This window comes from Arachis ipaensis, chromosome B09 (assembly GCF_000816755.2).
Source record: "Arachis ipaensis cultivar K30076 chromosome B09, Araip1.1, whole genome shotgun sequence".
Taxonomy (NCBI): Eukaryota; Viridiplantae; Streptophyta; class Magnoliopsida; order Fabales; family Fabaceae; genus Arachis; species Arachis ipaensis.
The window spans coordinates 75,000,619-75,020,453 of NC_029793.2; the positions used below are offsets into that span (position 1 = coordinate 75,000,619).

Below are 19,835 nucleotides of genomic sequence, written 5' to 3' on the forward strand. Positions count from 1 at the left end.
TAATTCTACATAAAAACCTCCTTAAAGCCCATGCTAACTTAAGCATCAGAGTCTCTTGCAGGTACCACCACCCTTCGGTAACGAAGGATCAGCAGCACCACCAAGTCCAACAAGTTGGACACAACAGCTCCGGCCACCACAGCAGATCTCATCCGAGATCGACCTTCAGTTTCAATTAACCCTCAGAACATTGGCGTCATTGCTGGGGAACCTGGAAGTCATTCCATCATCGTGGTCGACAACCTTGCCAACGACCACAACACTGATTTGGAAAATAGAATGCCACATAAGAACGCGGACATCACACCAAAAGATACATCTCAACCAAATGGAGATAAGCATTCGCCAAATACAGAAATCCTAGAAGCCATACAATCTCAGCAGGATCGTCTCAAACAGCTCAAAAAAGAGGCCGAACATCAACGAGAAGCTGAGAGAAACCTCCGGAGAGAAACTAGGCGACGACAAGAGCTAGAGGACAAGCTCCTAAAGTTTGAGGCTGATCTCAAAGCTAAAACCGTTCAATTCAGTCCCGATGACAGTTCCCACAAGGACCAAGATCCATTCCCCAAGGAGATCATGAAAGCTAAAGTTCCAATGGATTTTAAAGCTCCCGATATGACATTATATGATGGCACCTCGGATCCCAGCCATCATCTAAGCAATTTCAGAAGCAGAATGTGTCTCTTTGATGCCTCAGACGCCGTTCATTGCAAAGCCTTCCCGACTACCCTGACAAAGACAGCAATAAAGTGGTTTGACAGTTTTCCTCCTAGATCCATCACAAGTTTTGATGGCTTAGCTAAAAAATTCCTTGTCAGATTCTCCATCTAGAAGGACAAAGCCAAACATGTCCCGAGCCTGTTAGGGATCAAGCAAGGAGAACGGGAAAGTCTTCGCTGCTACATGGAAAGATTCAACAAAGCGTGTCTGGATATACAATGTCTGCCAACAGAAGCAGCCATCATGGGTCTCATCAATGGCCTAAGAGAAGGACCTTTTAGCCACTCCATATCGAAAAAGCATCCAACATCCCTGAACGAGGTATAAGAATGGGCAGAAAAGTATATTAACATAGAGGAGAACTCTCGATTAGAAAAAACCTCAAAACCTGGATTCTTCTACCTCTCTCGGGTCAAGGATAAAAAATCCAAGAAAAAAAAGGAGCTAAACTCAATGAGAAGCCTAGAAAATACCACAATTACGCCCCTCTTCGGGTGTCTCTTGTAGATGTTTACCGAGAAATATGCAACACTGAGAAGATCCATCAAAAGCAAAAAAGGAGGGGGAAGTCGGACAGAGTACTGTGAGTACCACCAAATTTATAGACATCCTACTAACAAATGCTTCGACCTGAAGAATGTCATAGAGAAATTGGCAAGGGAAGGGCGACTAGATCAGTACTTAGCCAACAAAACGGATGAACCAAGAAAAAGAAGAAGGGATGAAGAGGTCGGACAGGTTGAACGACGACCTCACACTCCTAAGAGACTTGTCCATATGATAAATGGAGGATTCGCAGGAGGAGGGATCTCTAAATCATCTTGCAAAAAACACCTTAAAGAAGTATATCATGTAGGGGAAGGAGAGAGGTCATCTGACCTCCCCACTATTACCTTTACACAAGAAGATGCAACAGGCATTATCCCAGGACATGATGATCGCATGGTCATTACTATCATACTGGCCTAGTACGAGAGTATATCTTGGAGAAGAAGTAGGCATGAATTGAATAGAAAACACTAGTAATTGCATTAATTCATGAAGAACAGCAGAGCTCCACACCTTAATCTATGGTGTGTAGAAACTCCACCGTTGAAAATACATAAGTGAAAAAGGTCTAGACATGGCCGTGAGGCCAGCCTCCAAACATGAACAACAATGATCAAAAGATCAAAGATTAAAACTCGATATGAATGCAATAGTAAAAAGTGCTATTTATACTAAATTAGTTACTATGGATTACAGAAAATGAGTAACTAAGTGCAGATAGTGCAGAAATCCACTTTCGGGGCCCACTTGGTGTGTACTTGGGCTGAGCATTGAAGTTTTTCCGTGCATAGGCTGTTTCTGGAGTTAAATGCCAGCTTTGGTGCCAGTTTGGGCGTTTAACTCCAATTCTGGTGCCAGTTTGGGGGTTTTACGCCAAGATGTTTTAGGCTGATTTTGGACGCCAGTTTGGGACATCAAATCTCGGGCAAAGCATAGACTATTATATATTGCTGAAAAGCCTAGGATGTCTACTTTTCAACGCAATTAAGAGCGCGCCAATTGGGCTTCTATAGCTCTAGAAAATCCACTTCGAGTACAGGGAGGTCAGAATCCAATAGCATCTGCAGTCCTTTTTCAGCCTCTGAATCATATTTTTGCTCAGGTCCCTCAATTTCAGCCAGAAAATACCTGGAATCACAGAAAAACACACAAACTCATAGTAAAGTCCAGAAATGTGATTTTTGAATAAAATCTAATAAAAATATAATAAAAAGTAATTAAAACATACTAAAAACTATGTAAAAATAATGCCAAAAAGGGTATAAATTATCCGCTCATCAGCTAACTCTTATTCACAAGTTCTAATCCTCTCCTTAAGGAAGGATTACCATTAGTAAATAGAGAGTTAGCCAAAAACTTCCAATTAAACTAATCACTTGAGTATTCCAACTCAAGGGTCTCATTTTAATCATTCCCCAAGTCAAGTTGGGAGTCTACTCCATTGACATGAATACAACATTCAAAAACATATAAGAAGAAGACATAATAAATTAAATAAAATAGGAACTGAAAATTAATTAAAGGTAAAAGTAATTTTTTGCATTAATAAATTCCAAAATGCAACATCCTTATCTGAACAGGGTTAATGGGCAGTTAAAAGAGTAAAGAAATAAGAAAGCAAACTAGAATAATAGCGACTTCAATGGAGGTAGTATCTCTTCTCAACACCCAAAGCAAAAGCATCCAAAGCATAAAAACTAGAAATCTATGAATGTGAAGAAAACCTAGAGGAAGTAGTGATTTCTCTCTAAGATTCTAATCTCAAACTAAAAACTATGCTAATGAGAATGTGTGTTGAGTCTTTGCTTGTCCCCTGGCACTAGTCTGTGTTTCTGGGCCGAAAACTGGGTCCAAACTTGGCCCAAAATCGCCCCCAGTGTTTTCTGTGATTTCTGCATCAGTCACGTGTACGCGTCGCTAGTCATCTTCGCGTGTCACGCGTACGCGTCAGGAACGCACATGTGTCGCCGTGCGAACTCCAATTTACGCGCACGCGTGAGCCATGCGTGTGCGTTGCTCCTCACTGGTTATCTCCTTTATTTCTTGTACTCCTTCCATTTTTGCAAGCTTCTTCTCCATCCTCTAAGCCATTTCTGCCCTATAAAGCCTGAAAACACTTAACACATAGATCACGGCATCGAATGGTATAAAGGGGATTAAAAATACATAATTTAAAGGCTTAGGAAGCAAGTTTTCAACCATAGAGTAAAATTGGGAAGGAATTGTAAATTCATGCAAATTGTATGAATAAGTGTGTAAAGACTTGATATAACCACTCAATTGAACACAAAATAAACCATAAAATAGTGGTTTATCAATCTCCCCACACTTAAACATTAGCATGTCCTCATGCTAAGCTCAAGGAGATATAAAGAATGAATGGGGGAAAGTAAGACTCATGAGATGCAACCTATGAATGCAACTATATGCTAAGATGATTTTGTCTACTTGGTTAAAAGTAAATAAGCTTTCCAAGACAAAAGTAAATCAGATTCCACTAATTCAAATCATACAATAAAAGACAAGTAAACTTGTAAGAAGATAGCTCATGAAAGCAGGGAACATAGAATCAAGCATTGAACCCTCACTGTTAGTGTAAATGCACTCTAATCTCTCAAGTGTCTAGGGTTAATCACTCTACTCTTCTCTAGTCATGCTTTCTAGACTTTGTTCTTCATCTAACTAATCAACAGATATTTAGTATACCAATGCAAACATCATGAGGTCTTTTCTAGGTCTTTCCCACAGTTCCCCACACTTAATTAATACACAATCTCTATCTTAAACTAACCAAAGATTCACTTGGGATAATTAATTGTTTTTCTGCTTAAGGCTAGTGATGTGGTAAAATATAGAACAAAAGGGGATTAAAAGGCTCAAAGTGGCAAACAAAGGTAATTGAAAGGGTAGGCTATTTGGGATAAGTGAGCTAATAACAAACGATGGCCTCAATCATATGCAAGCATGTAAATACACTAAACAATGGAAATATAGAATGGAACAAAATATAGGTTACAATCATAGAGAAAAAAACACACAAGAATAAAATATTATAGTTAAATAATGTAACCATGTAATTAAGCTCAAATCTCACAGGTTTTGTGTTCTTAGCTATAATTCATGTTCCAGATTACAATCTTCAAACAAGTGTAACACAAATTTTCAATTTAAATTAGTGAAATGCTAGAAAAAGGGTCTTGAAAAGAAACTCATTACTTCAACCAAGCAAAACATACATGCAAACAATTGTTATTATGCAATCTATCTATCTAATCAAAAGAAAAAGTCGAATATTGGTGTTAAGAGAGAAAAGTTATCTCTGGAAGTTAAGGACTGACCTCCCCACACTTAAGGCTTGGCACGGTCCTCCATGCCATCAGTAAGGAGCAAGGGAAGGCTGGAAGCGTCGCCTCCAGTATCTTGTTCGCCTTGGCTACCTGTGCTACTGGATGAAGGAGAGTCTGGGGTGTCCTTCTGTTCTGGAGGTGGGTGAGTACCAGCTATGAGGTCCTTCAGATAGTTGTATCTGCGCTTGTTACGACGCTCCATTTGCTCCATTCACCGGTCTTGCCGGTCGAACCTCTCAAGGATCTGAAGGAACATCTGATGGATGGATGGATGGTGCTTGTGGTGTGGATGATGGTGGAGTAGAGGTAGGAGGAGTACCCAAAGATGGGCATGCAGGCCGGCTCGCAGAGGAGACTGGCAGCCTGATGTACTTCCCGTTCGGGACATACTGGTCGGCTTTAGGGATCATGACCTTCGTGTCTCCTGCCCGATAGGACGCACCTGCTGCAGAGACTAAGTCTAAAACCAAGGCAGAGAAAGGCAGGTTACCCATAATCTGTACATGTCCCATTGCTTGCCGATGTGTCGGGGTAGGTTGAGGGGTTGCTCTTCAGGATGCACCAGATGAGAACAGCCATGTCCGCTGTGAAGGTCTTCATGAGTGCTCGGAAAGACATAGTGGGACATAATCTGTGCCCACACGCGAGCCTCCAGTGTGAGTGACTGGGCTGAGATGCTCTTGGGTTTTGAACGATGCTACCCATAGATCCAGGTGCTGCCAGGTTGGGCTATAACTCCAAGTATGATATCCCAGTTGAACTGATACATCTGACGCTTACGAGATGCCTCTTGATATGCATCCCATCCATCTGGACTAGGTGGAAGGTCCAGTACTCTCTGTATGGCACTCTCGGAGACATGGACCTGCTGTTGACAGACGAAGACAGTCTGCAGAGTAGGTGAGTAGAAGTTTGAGTAGAATTCAACTACACATGATAAGTTGGCCTCCCGTGGCTGTCTCCTCAAAAATTCCCACTGTCTCCTCTCAATTCGGGGCTCCACAAAATCAATAAAGTGTGTTGGGAGAATGAGCAGATGCTCATTGTTGTAGTTCCTCTCAGCTAGGATGGGAAACATCTGTTCGCAATAACGGTTAGCAAACCGTGTGGAATCCTGGGCGGGAAAGGCTTTCTCGGATAATCAACTTTAATGATCCTTTTCACCCGCATTGTTGGTGGCTTTACACTGGTAGATGGAAGTGCTTTTTCCAGTGTTCTCTTGGTTCCTCTCTTTGCTGGTGTCTTGTCAGTGGCCTTCTCCTTTCCTTTCTTGGTACCCATGCCTAAGGAAGCAAGAAAAAGGAAGAATGTGAAGTGTAGATAACTAAAGAATCGGAAGGGAGAAAATTCCAAGTGGTAATGAATGCCAAAGGAAAGATGTTAGCCTAAATACATGGTAGCTACAACACGTAGGTAAGACCTCCACTACAAGAAAAATACCCATTCAGCCACACTTTTTTTAAGCTACATTTGAAAAGCGTAGCCTATTCATAGAATAGGCTACGCTTTTCTCAGTGTTGCCTTTTTATAAGAAAAAAGGAAACACAATTCTGGCATCATTTAAAAAGTGTAGCCTTAGGTATTATAGAAATCATTTATAAAGCGTAGCCGTATATTGATATCTATGAGTTCACTTTTTGTATTAAAGAGAGTGCTTTTAAAGGGTAGCCTATTTATTAAGTTTTGGGTGCACTTTAAAAGTGATGCCTAATGTATCTAAAGCCAAAAGCTTACACTTGATAAATTTTTTTCCTCACTTTCTCAAAAGCAAACTCACACACTTAGTCAAATTTTTGTCCCTTCAAAACTCACACTTAGTAGCCTTCAGAAACCCTCTCACCATCAAAGAAGATGTAAGATCCAAAATTTTCGAAAAATATTACTATGAGTTAATTTCAACTTATATATTCATTAAAAATTTTATTTTTAGAAATTATTTTATTAAAAGTAATTGAATTAGAGATTTTACTTAATCTTATAATTATTAAATAATTTTCTATATTTTATACAACTTAACAGTTATAAAAGAATAAGAATTTTATACGATTTAGTTAAATAATTGAGATTTTGGAATTTAATACTTTAATTTTTATAAACAAAAAATAAATTATATTTCTAATTTTAAAATTAGAATATTTGATTAAAAACTAATTAGTAAATTGATAATTAAGTAGTATTTTTAAAATAATTTTAAAAGAGCAAATTAGATTTTAATTTTTTATAATATACTTTAATTTTATTAAAATTGACCAAACCCCAATTTATCCGAAATTTTTAATTTTACTTTTGTCCCAAATTATACCCTAATTCCTAAATTAATCCCCAAAAAGCCCTAACCCCTTCTAACCTAGCCACCGCCAATGTTTCCCTTCTCTGACCAATACACAGCAGCAGTTTTCCTTTCTTCCTAATTCAACCTAAGACACAGCAGCAGTAAAAGGAAAAGAGGGAAAAGGGATAGCGGAGAGAAAGAGAGAACCGAGGGGGAAGAAGAGAAGAGGAAGGTTGCGCCGGCGCCACTGGCCATCGCCGCTTCGTTGTCGTCGTCCTCGCGAGCCGCCACCGCCGGCCTGGAGCCCGCCGCTCGTGTCTCGCCGCGGGACTTGGTGCTGTCACTGCCATCGCGTCGTTTGGAGAGGAAGAGTCATGCCTGAGAGAGGGAGAATCAGGAGGAGCGTCGCGCAGGAGGGAGGTGACGCCTTGTTGTCGCGGTACTTCCATGGCCACCGACGCGCCGCCGCACTTCATGGTAACCGCCGAAGCCTTCGTCACCACAGACACAGTCAACGCTGATTAGGGCAGAGGAGAGTGGAAAGCATGAGAGATACACGGAAGACAGAGGAGCAGAAACGCGACAAGGGGGAGAAGGGCGAGGTCTGCTCTCATGCCGTCCTGCTCCGCCACCGCTGCTGCCATCGATTAGATTGAATTTGTATGCTCTGCTTTATCACCGCTATGGTTTCCATATTCTGATTTTAATTCTAGTCCTTACTTTATCTTGAATCCCCAGGGTTGTAATTGCTTTTAATTCCTATCCAATTTGAATATTCTGTTTTGCTGCAACCATGGCCACTGCTGTGAGGACTAACATTATCGCTATATGGCTTTTTATTTTCTGTTTATAACTTACTTCAATTTCTCTTGGTTTGCAGTCACTAAGAAAAATGAACCACCCAAATATTGTGAAGCTAAAGGAAGTTATTCAAGAAAGTGACATTCTGTACTTTGTTTTTGAGTACATGGTGGGTGGCCAGTTCTTCATTAGATGTGGTCTGCATCATCTTGTGCAAAGTCCAGTAATTGATGTTTCAATTTTTTGGGTGATTTTGGAATGCAACCTGTACCAACTTATGAAAGACAGGGAGAAGATGTTTTCTGAGGGTGAAGTTAGGAATTGGTGTTTTCAAGTTTTCCAAGGTCTTGCTTATATGCACCAGTGGGATACTTCCACCGTTATCTGAAGCCTGGTACGTTTATCATTGCATCCGAATCCTTTGTTAAATGTGCTATATGATAAAATAGAGAACATGCTTTTTGAGTATGTTAGCTTTTTTTTTTTTCAAACTTCTCAAGAATTACCTAGCTTTGTCTATCAATTATGAATCATTTAGGTTGACATTTTAATGAAGTTGTTATTGTGCAGCAAATGGAGATTTATACTATGGTCTATTCTGATTTTGGCCTAGCACGTGAGATCAGTTCACAACCACCCTACACTGAGTATGTCTCCACACGGTGGTAAGTGCTTTCAACTTTTGTATGTAATTTGTTCAGTTGTGTATTGTGCAGTTTATAAGTTGTACGCTGGCTTCTGTTAGGTATCGTGCTCCTGAAATGCTACTTCAATCTTATCTGTATAGCTCCAAAGTTGGTAAGTATATGCTTTAAACAGCGATAATGATCAAATTAATACTGTTTGGAGTAATGATAAGTACCATTTTATTTACTGAATTTTCTGTCACTCATTTAGACATGTGGGCAATGGGTGCTATAATGGCTAAACTGTTCTCTCTTCGTCCTCTTTTCCCTGGTGCCAGGTAGTCTCTCTCTCTCTCTCTCTCTCTCAAATACGATCTTCCGTCAAAGATCTTATGTCATTTTATCGATGTTAAGTGTCTGGTAATGTTTATCTTTTTTTGGTTCCTTATGTTGTGTTATGTGTTCTTGATTGGTAATGTTTATCTAATAATTTTTAGTCCTGGTTTTTGTGAATCTACTTCAAGTTTCAAATGGCACTTTCAAACATGTGCTACTGGCCTACTGTACCAATTTCAATATGATAATGCCTGAATTCAAAAGGAAAAGAAAGAAAATAGAAAACAAGTACTTTAGTAGCACAAAGAGTCAACTTTAAAAGTTTGACACATTGTAATTTGATCTTATATATTGATGGGTAAATTACATTAATTAGTAAGAATCTCTAATCCACAAATGTTTGTGTTTTGGCTGCTGGAATCAGATTATTTCGTGAACAGTATTGTATGACAAGAAGACTGGAACTAATTTGCTTCAATGGCCAGTGGAAGAAATAGAGAGCTTGAGACTTAGCAGTGATGAATTTAAGGAATTATTGGTTAAACCTGGCACAGTAGTGCCATTACACATTGGCGCTGCAACACAGGATTTTTAGTGCCATTACACATTGGCCCTGCAACACAGGATTTTTCCATAGTTATTGGTTGCATTGTTACAACTTGTATCTCACAGTAATCATGGTTTTACTTTACATTTTCCTGATTTTTATTTATTTATTTATTTTTTGTTGTTCAGTTGGACATATTTTTTGGACCATTTGGCATTTTGGCTATTGCAAATGACCAACTTTCTGAACTAACACCAATTTATTTCTGTCTTTCAAATTATGGAAATGGAACCTCAACTACTACAACTATTACTACTTCTACTTCTACTTCCTTCTGTGTTGATGAAACTAGGTACTATTAACTAATGAATCATCATCATTCATATTTGTTTCTTCCTTTATTAGGAGAAAGTGACAAAATATATGAGTTGTTGGATAATAATGCAGGTCATCAAAGGCACCTGATGTATCAAAGCTAGTTTTCGAAAGCAAATTGCCTATTCTAAGTGATGAAAAACTATCATTGAAGGTATTGGTAAGTAGTGTCAATTAACCTATTTGGTCTCACGTGACTTGATTCACGAGATAATATTAAAATTGGATTATCAAAAATCACACATAAGTCGATATGGTTCATTAAACTGATTAAAGATTCAATACTTTCAATTTAGTTCTTGAAAGATATCACTATGTGTCAAGTTGGTAAGTTAACTTTACTACTATGTCACTAATGATCCCTGACATATGGAGACACCTGCACTCTTTTCTTTGATGGCATGTTAAGCATATCATCTAATTAACTTGTGGCAATGACTTCTCAGCTTTCCGAGGCAAAAAAACGAGAGCGGGCCTTTACGAATAGAGGACGCCGGAATCAGTTGCGCTCAATGGGAGAAGCCAAGAATTTGCTTCAATATATGTTCAATTCAGTCGCAGATGTTAGGTGCTCTATTTGACATCAATTTGTTTTTTTCTCTTCTATCAGAAGATTAATAACTTTTATTAGAAGATACTTATGTAGAATACAATATTTTGGTTTTTTATAGTTTATTAGTAGTAAATTCTAAGTGGTCTAATGTATATTTTGATATGGGTATATTTAATTTAGTGTGAGATGTATGAATACTCATTTATGATCATCTCAATATTTTTAGTTCATTATAAATATATTTTGTTAAAGGATAATTTTTATTATTTAAAGAATATTGTATGGTATTATTATGTATTTATTTTTATTTTATAATTTTTGACTAATTTAATTAAAAAAATAGGATTATATATATAATCATATTACTAAATATTAGGTTTTAAAAAAATTATTAGAATATATATATATATATAGAAAATAAAAAAAAAAAAATGAGGGGCCTAAGGCTACACTTATATACAGTAGCTATAGTATACAAAAAAAAAGAGGGACCTAAGGCTACGCTTATAAAAAGTAGCTATGGTATACAATGTGGCTACGCTTTACAAGTGATGCAGTAGCGTTGAAAAGCGTAGCCTACACATAAGTCGATATGGTTCATTAAACTGATTAAAGATTCAATACTTTCAATTTAGTTCTTGAAAGATATCACTATGTGTCAAGTTGGTAAGTTAACTTTACTACTATGTCACAAATGATCGCTGACATATGGAGACACCTGCACTCTTTTCTTTGAAGGCATGTTAAGCATATCATCTAATTAACTTGTGGCAATGACTTCTCAGCTTTCCGAGGCAAAAAAATGAGAGCGGGCCTTTACGAATAGAGGACGCCGGAATCAGTTGCGCTCAATGGGAGAAGCCAAGAATTTGCTTCAATATATGTTCAATTCAGTCGCAGATGTTAGGTGCTCTATTTGGCATTAATTTGTTTTTTTCTCTTCTATCAGAAGATTAATAACTTTTATTAGAAGATACTTATGTAGAATACAATATTTTGGTTTTTTATAATTTATTAGTAGTAAATTCTAAGTGGTCTAATGTATATTTTGATATGGGTATATTTAATTTAGTGTGAGATGTATGAATACTCATTTATGATCGACCTAAGGCTACACTTATATACAGTAGCTATAGTATACAAAAAAAAAAAAGAGGGACCTAAAGCTACACTTATAAAAAGTAGCTATGGTATACAATGTGGCTACGCTTTACAAGTGATGCAGTAGCGTTGAAAAGCGTAGCCTATTCTGAAAAAATGAAAGCTGAAAAGCGTAGCCTTTGATCCTGGACAGCATCACTTGAAAAGCGTAGTCTATTCCCAAACGCCAAAAGCGTAGCCTTTGGTGCAGAAAAGCGTAGCCTTTGAGAATAGGCAACGGCCAAATAGGAATCACCCCAAAAAGCGTAGCCGTAGCCCAAAAAGCGTAGCCGTAGCCTAAGGCATCATTTTTTTTCACTTTTGGCTACACTTTTCAAGTGTATCTGAATGGGTGTTTTTCTTGTAGTGCTCAATTAAGAGCAAGAAAGCAATTCATAATTCAATAGATGCAAGAGGTAAAAGCATGCAAAAAAGGGGCATGAGAGTCATAATTCAAGCATCAATAATTAAATGTGCCAAATTAGAGAGTATGTGTATAATGACAATTGTGAAGGATAATCCCAAATACATGTGGAGTACAAGTGTTGTGAAAAAGAGGTATTCAAGTAACAGAGTAAAACAAAATAGAGTTCAAGATGCCATAGGCTTTTTCACAAACACTTGGTGAGCAAGTTAAAGTAGGAATGAAAATAATATAATCCAAATTTATATGAGAGCCAAATTAAAATATCAATTGTCAAATCACTCCTCATAATATCTACAAGCTTTAGTATAGTAACGTAATACCCAAATAAAATTCCAATACCAACATAAGAATGCAAGAAAAAGAAAAGAAGAAGAAACTATAAGTAATTATGCTAAAAGAAAAATAGAGAGGAAGAAACATAAATAAATGCAATAATGAAAGAGTAGATGGGAGGGGGAAGAGAAACCTGATGAAGAAGATGAAGAAGAAAAGAAGAAAGTAATAGATATGAAGGAAGAATAGGGAAGAAGAAAGAAAGAAGAAAGAAGAAATAATTAGAATTGAAAAGAATTAGGATTAGGGGGTGGATGATTTGAAATCAGGCACTGAGGTGGTTTAATTGTGCGTCGTATGCGATGCGTAGGCGTGCATACCGCGTACGCGTGGGTTGCGCGATTTCCAAGCGATGCATAAGCGTCAGGCACGCGTACGCGTGCCTTGGATTTTGTGAATTGTGTGAAGGACGCGTACGCACAACTCTCTGTTCGCTCTGGGCGTGGGGCAAAAATGGCATACGATGAGTGCGCATCAGGTACGCTCACGCGTGGATGGCCCTATTGGGAAAATGACGCACACGCGTCAAGGACGCGTACGCGTGATGGGGCTTGTGTTGCTAGCACAATTCCAACCCCACACCATCATAACTCTCTGGCCATACACCCTATTTACGCCGATTTGCAGGGTCACCCGTACGCGTGAGGGACGCGTACGCATGGACTGGTGAAAACGCAAGCGACGCGTACGCGTGATAGACGCGTACGCGTGGACTTGCTTGTGCGCTAGGGACGCCACCAGCACCACTCCTCCCCAACTCTCTGTTCAATTTTATTTTTCATGCACGCACATATGACGCGTACGCGTCATCAATGCTTGCATGTCGTGTGCTCTTTTTTTTTATTTTTTATGCAAAATGCAAAATGCAGCATGCAGATGAATATTCAGAAATCATGAATGAACACCATGGAAAACAAAAGAAAATAAAACTGGGAATGAAAAGGAACGATCATACCATGGTGGGTTGTCTCCCACCGAGCAATTTACTTTTACGTCCTTAAGTTGGACGGTCTACAAGCTCAATCTGCTTCTGTTGGTGGATCCTCCAAGAGGAAGACCTCTAGCTCTTTATTTTCCTTCATCTTCTCACCATGATATAGGTTTAAGCGATGTCCATTGACCTTGATAAATTTGGAACTCGAAGGATGACTCAGGTAGAAGACTCTGTATGGCTTTGCCGTCTCTACTCTGTAGGGGCCTTCCCATTTGGATCTCAGCTTTCCTGGCATGAGTCTCAGCCTTGAGTTGTAAAGGAGAACTAGCTCCCCAGGTCTGAACTCTCTTCTCTTGATATGCTTGTCATGCACAGCCTTCGCCTTCTCTTTATATAGTCTGGATTTGTCATATGCTTCGAGTCGAAGGGTCTCTAGTTCTGCCAGTTGCAGCTTCCTTTCAGCACCAGCCTTCTCAAATCCCATGTTGCATTCTCTTACAGCCCAGAAAGCCTTGTGTTCCACTTCCACGGGGGAGGTGACAAGCTTTTCTGTACAATAAGCGGAACGGGCTCATCCCAATGGATGTCTTGTACGCTGTACGATAAGCCCAGAGCGCATCAACAAGTCTGGTGCTCTAGTACTTCCTATGAGGATTGATTATCTTCTTCAGAATGTGCTTTATCTCTCTGTTAGATACCTCTGCTTTTCCATTAGTCTGGGGATGGTAAGCTTTTGCTATATTGTGGACAATCCCATGCTTCTTCAGTAGTCCTGCTAATCTCCTATTACAAAAGTGAGTGCCTTAATCACTCACAATTGCTCGTGGTGATCCAAAGCGACAGATAATATGGTTTCTAACAAAGGAGACAGTAGTGTTAGCATCATCGGTGCAAGTAGGAATTGCTTCCACCCATTTAGAAACATAATCTACAGCTAACAATATATATAAGAAACCACTAGAGTTTGGGAATGGACCCATGAAGTCAATGCCCCAAACATAAAAAATTTCACAGAATAGCATAAGCTGTTGGGGCATCTCATCCCTCTTGGATATATTACCAAACCTTTGGCATGGGGAACAAGATTTACGAAAGATAGTAGCATCCTTAAAAAGAGTAGGCCACCAGAATCCACAGTCTAAAATTTTTCTAGCCGTTCTTTGAGGGCCAAAATGTCCTCCACTCTCAGAAGAGTGGCAGGCTTCTAAAATGGACTGGAATTCTGATTGAGATACACACCTTCTAATTATCTAGTCAGCACCATACCTCCATAAATATGGGTCATCCCATATATAATATTTGGACTCGCTTTTGAGCTTGTCCTTTTGATGCTTAGTAAAATTGGGAGGGAAGGTATGACTGACTAAATAATTTGCTATAGGTGCATACCAAAGAACTACTTCAGATATTGCGTGTAAGCTATCTAATGGAAAAGCATCATTGATAGGAGTGGAGTCATCCTTAATGTGCTCAAGGCGACTCAAGTGGTCTGCCACTAAATTCTGGAAACCACTCATATCCCTAATCTCTAAATCAAATTCTTGCAGCAATAATATCCAACATATTAGCCTTAGTTTGGACTCTTTTTTAGCTAATAAATATTTTAGAGCTGCATGGTCTGAGTACACTACTACCTTAGTACCAAGTAAATAGGCTCGGAATTTATCCAGAGCAAAAACAATAGCCAGAAGCTTTTTTTCAGTGGTAGTGTAATTAGACTGAGCAGCGTCTAAGGTCTTAGAAGCATAAGCAATTACGAAAGGATCCTTACCTTCACGCTGAGCTAGCGCCGCTCCTACAACATGGTTGGAGGCATCACACATAATCTCAAAAGGCTGGCTCCAGTCTGGTCCTCTCACAATCGGGGCTTAAGTTAAGGCGATCTTCAGCTTATCAAATGCATTCATGCAGTCCTCACTCAGCTCGAACTCAACATCTTTCTGCAGCAGTCTGGATAAAGGCAATGCTACCTTACTGAAGTCCTTGATAAATCTCCGGTAAAAACCTGCATGGCCAAGGAACGAACGGACTTCCCTCACGGAGGAGGGATAAGGCAAACTAGAAATTACATCTACCTTTGCTGGATCTATAGAAATACCAATATTAGAAACAACGTGTCCTAGAACAATACCTTGTTTTAACAGAAAATGGCATTTTTCAAAATTTAATACAAGGTTTGAACAAACACACCTGTCTAATACTCTGGCTAAACTATCCAAGCAAAGGTTAAATGAATCACCATATACGCTAAAATCATCCATGAAAACTTCCATACAGCTCTCAATAAGATCAGAGAAAATGCTCATCATGCACCTTTGGAAAGTAGCCGGTGCATTACACAAGCCAAAAGGCATCCTTTTGTATGCATACATTTCAAAGGGACATGTAAAAGTAGTCTTCTCCTGATCTTCAGGAGCTATATGAAATTGAAAATAGCATGTATAACCATCTAAAGAGAAGTAATGTGATTTACATGATAGGCGATCAAGCACCTGATCAATAAATGGCAAGGGGTAATGATCCTTGCTAGTAGCTTGGTTGAGGCACCTGTAATCAATGCAAACTCTCCATGAATTCTGCACTGTAGTTGCTATGAGCTCTCCATGCTCATTCTTCACTGTTGTGACTCCAGACTTCTTGGGCACCACTTGTACTGGGCTGACCCATTCACTATCTGAGATGGGGTAGATAATATCAGCTTCAAGTAGCCTGGTCACTTCTTTCTTGACAACTTCTAAGATAGTGGGGTTCAATCTCCATTGAGGTTGATGGACAGGTCTTGCTCCCTCTTCTAAAAATATCATGTGCTCACAAACTTTAGGGCTGATGCCTACTATATCCGCCAAGCTCCACCCAATTACTTTCTTGTGTCTTCTCAGCACACTAAGCAACTGTTCCACCTGCTGGGAAGTGAGTTCCCTTGCAATGATAACTGGGAGCTTCTGGTTGTCCTCAAGGTAAGCATACTTGAGATGGGGTGGAAGGGGCTTTAACTCCATTGTTTGCTCATGACTGGGCACTTGATCATCTGGAGCTAGTGATGATGGCAAAGTGTCCGCATTATGTTCAGAGGGTTTTCCCACACTTGTATCTTGCTCCATGTGCATCTCTTCTACTTCTTCTTGGTGAACTGCAGCTACAGTCTCAACAATGATGTCGCACTAAAAAATGGAATGATCTTCCGGAGGGTGCTTCATAGCTTTATCCAGGTTGAAGCTCACTACTCTACCATCTATCTCAAAAGAGTAAGTTCCTGAGAAGGTATCTAATTTGAACTTTGAAGTCTTCAGGAATGGCCTTCCGAGCAGGATGGATGATGGTCTTCCTGACTCATTAGGGGGCATTTCCAAAATATAGAAGTCAATAGGAAATGTGAGCCCCTTAATGCTCACCAGCACGTCTTCAGTAATTCCAACCACTGTGATTATGCTTTTATCTGCCAAAACAAAACAAGTTGCCGACGTTTTTGAAGAGAGGGAGCCTCAAAGCATCATATACAGACAAGGACATAATACTCACACACGCTCCTAAATCACACATGCAGTCAGAAAATGTTACACCCCAATGGTACACGTAACCATACATGGCCCTGGATCCCCACATTTTTCTGGTATAGTACCCATTAAAGTAGATATTGAGCTACTTATGGGAATGGTTTCTAAATCCTGAATTCTATCTTTATGCATGCATAAATCCTTTAGAAACTTCGCATATTTAGATACCTAGCTAATGGCATCAAAAAGGGGAAAAGGTTACCACAACCTTTTTGAAGATTTCTACCATCTTGGGGTCGAGTTCCATCTGCTTTCTGGACTTCCTAGCAAGGTGTGGGAAGGGGATAGGGATGGCATCTCTTGTAGCTTCAGCTTCCATTGGTGCGCTATTTTCTGGTTGAGCTGCTTCTTCTTCAACCATGTCTTGTACTTCATCCTCCTCTTTAGCATCTTCTACCTCAACAACATCTTTAACTTGAATGTTCTCCTTTGAGCTTGGTTCCTCATGATTCCTCTCTTGTACTGTGGTTCCGGACCTCAAAGTGATGGCATTGACGCCGCCTTTGGGGTTGGGTAAAGGCTGAAAAGGAATGGTACCGGAGCTTGAAGGTTGATTGTTGGAGGCAATTAGTGAATCCATCCGGGAGACGAGAGCTTGTAAAGTAGCATTCAGACCATTCATGGTAGAGTTAAGTATATTCTGAATGTCTTGGTGTCCTGCGTCATAGTGCGAAGCATCTCATCATTAGAAGAAGAAGGGGGGTAAGTGATTTGAAGGGCCTGCTGTTGGTTCTTTTGAGGCACTTGAGACTGCCTTTAGTGAGGTGCTCTGTAAGGCTGGTTTTGGTTCTGCTGTTGATAGGGAGGATGCTGCTGATACCAGTTTTGCTGATTGTTATTATTATTATTCCACCTCTAATTTCCCTGGTTGTCTCTGCCTCCTCTGTTATAGTTGTCCCTCCATCCTTGGTTGGAGTTATCCCTCCACCCCTGGTTAGAGTTGTCTTGCCAACCTTGGTTATGGTTCCCACCTTGGTTATAATTGTCGCCTTGTTGATAGTATCTTTGATTCGGGCAGTCATAGAAGTTATGAGTAGTTGCCAAGGTGTTGTCTTCTTGTTGGAGCTGCGGACACTCATCAGTGTAATGAGTATAATTGGCACATATTCTGCATACTCTTTGAGGAACCAACTGTTGACTGTGTTTTGATGGGGGAGGCTGAGGTTGTTGTTGATTCAGCTGTAGCTGCTTCAGTATGTTGGTCATCTCTCCCAGAGTCTGAGTGAGAGCAGCAGTCTCACTACTAGAGGAAACCTCCACAACAGCCTTGGAATGGTTGTTCCTGTGCCTGACATTTTGGGTAGATTCAGCTAGATCGGTGATCAGTTGACCACGCTTCTGTCGACGTCTTGTACTTCTTCAGAGAGCCACTACTTGCAGCATCTAATGTAGTCTTATCCTGAGGCTTCAAGCCTTGTGTGAAGTAGCTGATCAACACCATCTGGTCAATTTTGTGGTGGGGCATGAGTCTAGGAGATTTCTGAAGTGCTTCCAATATTCGTAAAGGGTCTCTGACTCGCCTTGGATAATGCAGGAAATCTCCTTCCTCAGTCTATCTGTAACTTCAGCTGGAAAGTATTTTTCCAGGAACTCCCTTCTGAGTAGATCTCAGTTGGTAACGACTACTTCAGGTTGAGTGTAGACTTGCCTTTCCCTCAAGAGAAAATGGGAAGGCAGACAGCAAAATAGTAGTTTCATCTACACCGTGATGCCTAGCAGTAGAGCAGGATGTCTGAGAATCCCTGAGGTGCTTGATAGGCTCCTGAGCAGGTAAGCCATGAAACTTTGTTATTAGGTTGATTAGCACAGTCTTCAGTTCAAATTCTGCAGCCAAATTTGGGTGACGCACTAGATATGGTTGCAGTGTAAAGTCTGGAGCTCCTTCTTCCAGGAGAGTAATCCTTCTGGGCTCCGCCATATTACCTGCACGTGAATCAACAGAATCAGTAGTAGTGGAGCTTGTTTCTTCCTTAGATGGCGCTTCAGATTTGCCTTCAAAAGAGACTGGTGAATTGGTAGTAACCACTTCACCACCCTTAAAGGCTAACCGACGCCGACCTCGCCTAATACGTGAAATAGTTCTTTCAATTTCAGGATCAAACGCAGCTAAGCTCGTGTCAGGCAGTGAACGCGTCATTCAACGAAAGAAACATATAGCTCATGGTAATAAAATAAAATAAAATTTGCAAAAATTAAAAATATGTACACCAACCAATAATTTAGCACACTATTGCAACACCCCGGCAACGGCGCCAAAAATTGATGCGGTGGAAATTAGCCAATTAAGAATTTATAATAAGAACAGCATTGCAAGTACAGTTCTTAACCAACAAAATCCTCTTATCAATTTAAAAGGGTTGTCACAAATTTAGAATAAAAATACTGGGAGTATGAATCATAGGTCGTCTCCCAATAAGTTGACAAAAGGGTGCTATTTTATCAGCCAGGAATTTTTCGAGAAATTTTGAGAGTTGGAGAACAGAAAAATAAAGGGTTGTGAATTAAAGCAATGTAAATTAAAAGAGATTTATGTATTCTGAATAAAAAGCCTTGACCTGGGGAAAGATTAATTGGAAGTTCTATCCTTGTTGGATTTTCCCAAGTGTAGTATCAAGAGGTTGTTATTTTCACTTAGTTAACCCTTACTAAATAAAGGAAAGTCAAGGGATTAAGCTAACTCTTATTCGCAAGTCCTAATCCTCTCCTTAAGGAAGCATTAGCGTTAGTAAATAGATAGTTAGCCAACAACTTCCAATTGAACTAATCACTTGAGTATTCCAACTCAAGGGTCTCTTTTTAATCATACCCCAAGTCAAGTTGGGAGTCTACGCATTGACATGAATACAACGTTCAAAAACATATAAGAAGAAGACATGATAAATTAAATAAAACAGGAACTAAAAATTAATTAAAGGTAAAAGTAATTCTTTGCATTAATAAATCCCAAAATGCAACATCCTTATCTGAACAGGGTTAATGGGCTAAGAAAGCAAACAAGAATAATAGCGACTTCAATAGAGGTAGTATCTCTTCTCAATATCCAAAGCAAAAGCATCAAAAGCATAAAAACTAGAAATCTATGAATGTGAAGAAAACCTAGAGGAAGTAGTGATTTCTCTCTAATATTCTAATTTAAAACTAAAAACTATGCTAATGAGAATGTGTGTTGAGTCTCTGCTTGTCCCCTGGCTCTAGTCTGTGTTTCTGGGCCAAAAACTGGGTCCAAACTCGGCCCAAAATCGCCCCAAGCGTTTTCTGCGATTTCTGCGTCAGTCACGCGTACACGTCGCTGGTCAGCTTCTCGTGTCACGCGTACAC

At 39.6% G+C, this 19,835-nt stretch overlaps 1 protein-coding gene across 7 annotated transcripts; it reads left to right on the plus strand.

The window, feature by feature from the left end:
• Positions 7,949 to 11,041, plus strand: LOC107619606 (cyclin-dependent kinase F-4-like). Of its 7 annotated transcripts, none has more exons than XM_016321908.2 (6): positions 7,949 to 8,086; positions 8,263 to 8,357; positions 8,438 to 8,490; positions 8,590 to 8,656; positions 9,649 to 9,736; positions 10,915 to 11,041. In XM_016321908.2, exons 2-6 carry the CDS (start codon positions 8,266 to 8,268, stop codon positions 10,933 to 10,935), a joined length of 321 nt encoding a protein of 106 aa, XP_016177394.1. In that variant the 5' UTR covers positions 7,949 to 8,086; positions 8,263 to 8,265; the 3' UTR covers positions 10,936 to 11,041. The 7 variants fall into 7 exon arrangements, 4 of the variants coding, with proteins under 4 accessions (XP_016177394.1, XP_016177395.1, XP_016177391.1 ...); XM_016321909.2 differs by having other exon boundaries at positions 9,649 to 9,730; XM_016321905.2 differs by lacking the exon at positions 10,915 to 11,041 and adding an exon at positions 10,023 to 10,340.

Bases quoted from the DNA above. Each gene is read 5' to 3' on its own strand.
- LOC107619606 (XM_016321905.2), top strand. From the start codon at position 8,266: ATGGAGATTTATACTATGGTCTATTCTGATTTTGGCCTAGCACGTGAG. The intron at 8,491-8,589 runs GTAAGTATATGC...TCACTCATTTAG, and splicing joins TCTGTATAGCTCCAAAGTTG to ACATGTGGGCAATGGGTGCT. The intron at 9,737-10,022 runs GTAAGTAGTGTC...ATGACTTCTCAG, and splicing joins AACTATCATTGAAGGTATTG to CTTTCCGAGGCAAAAAAACG.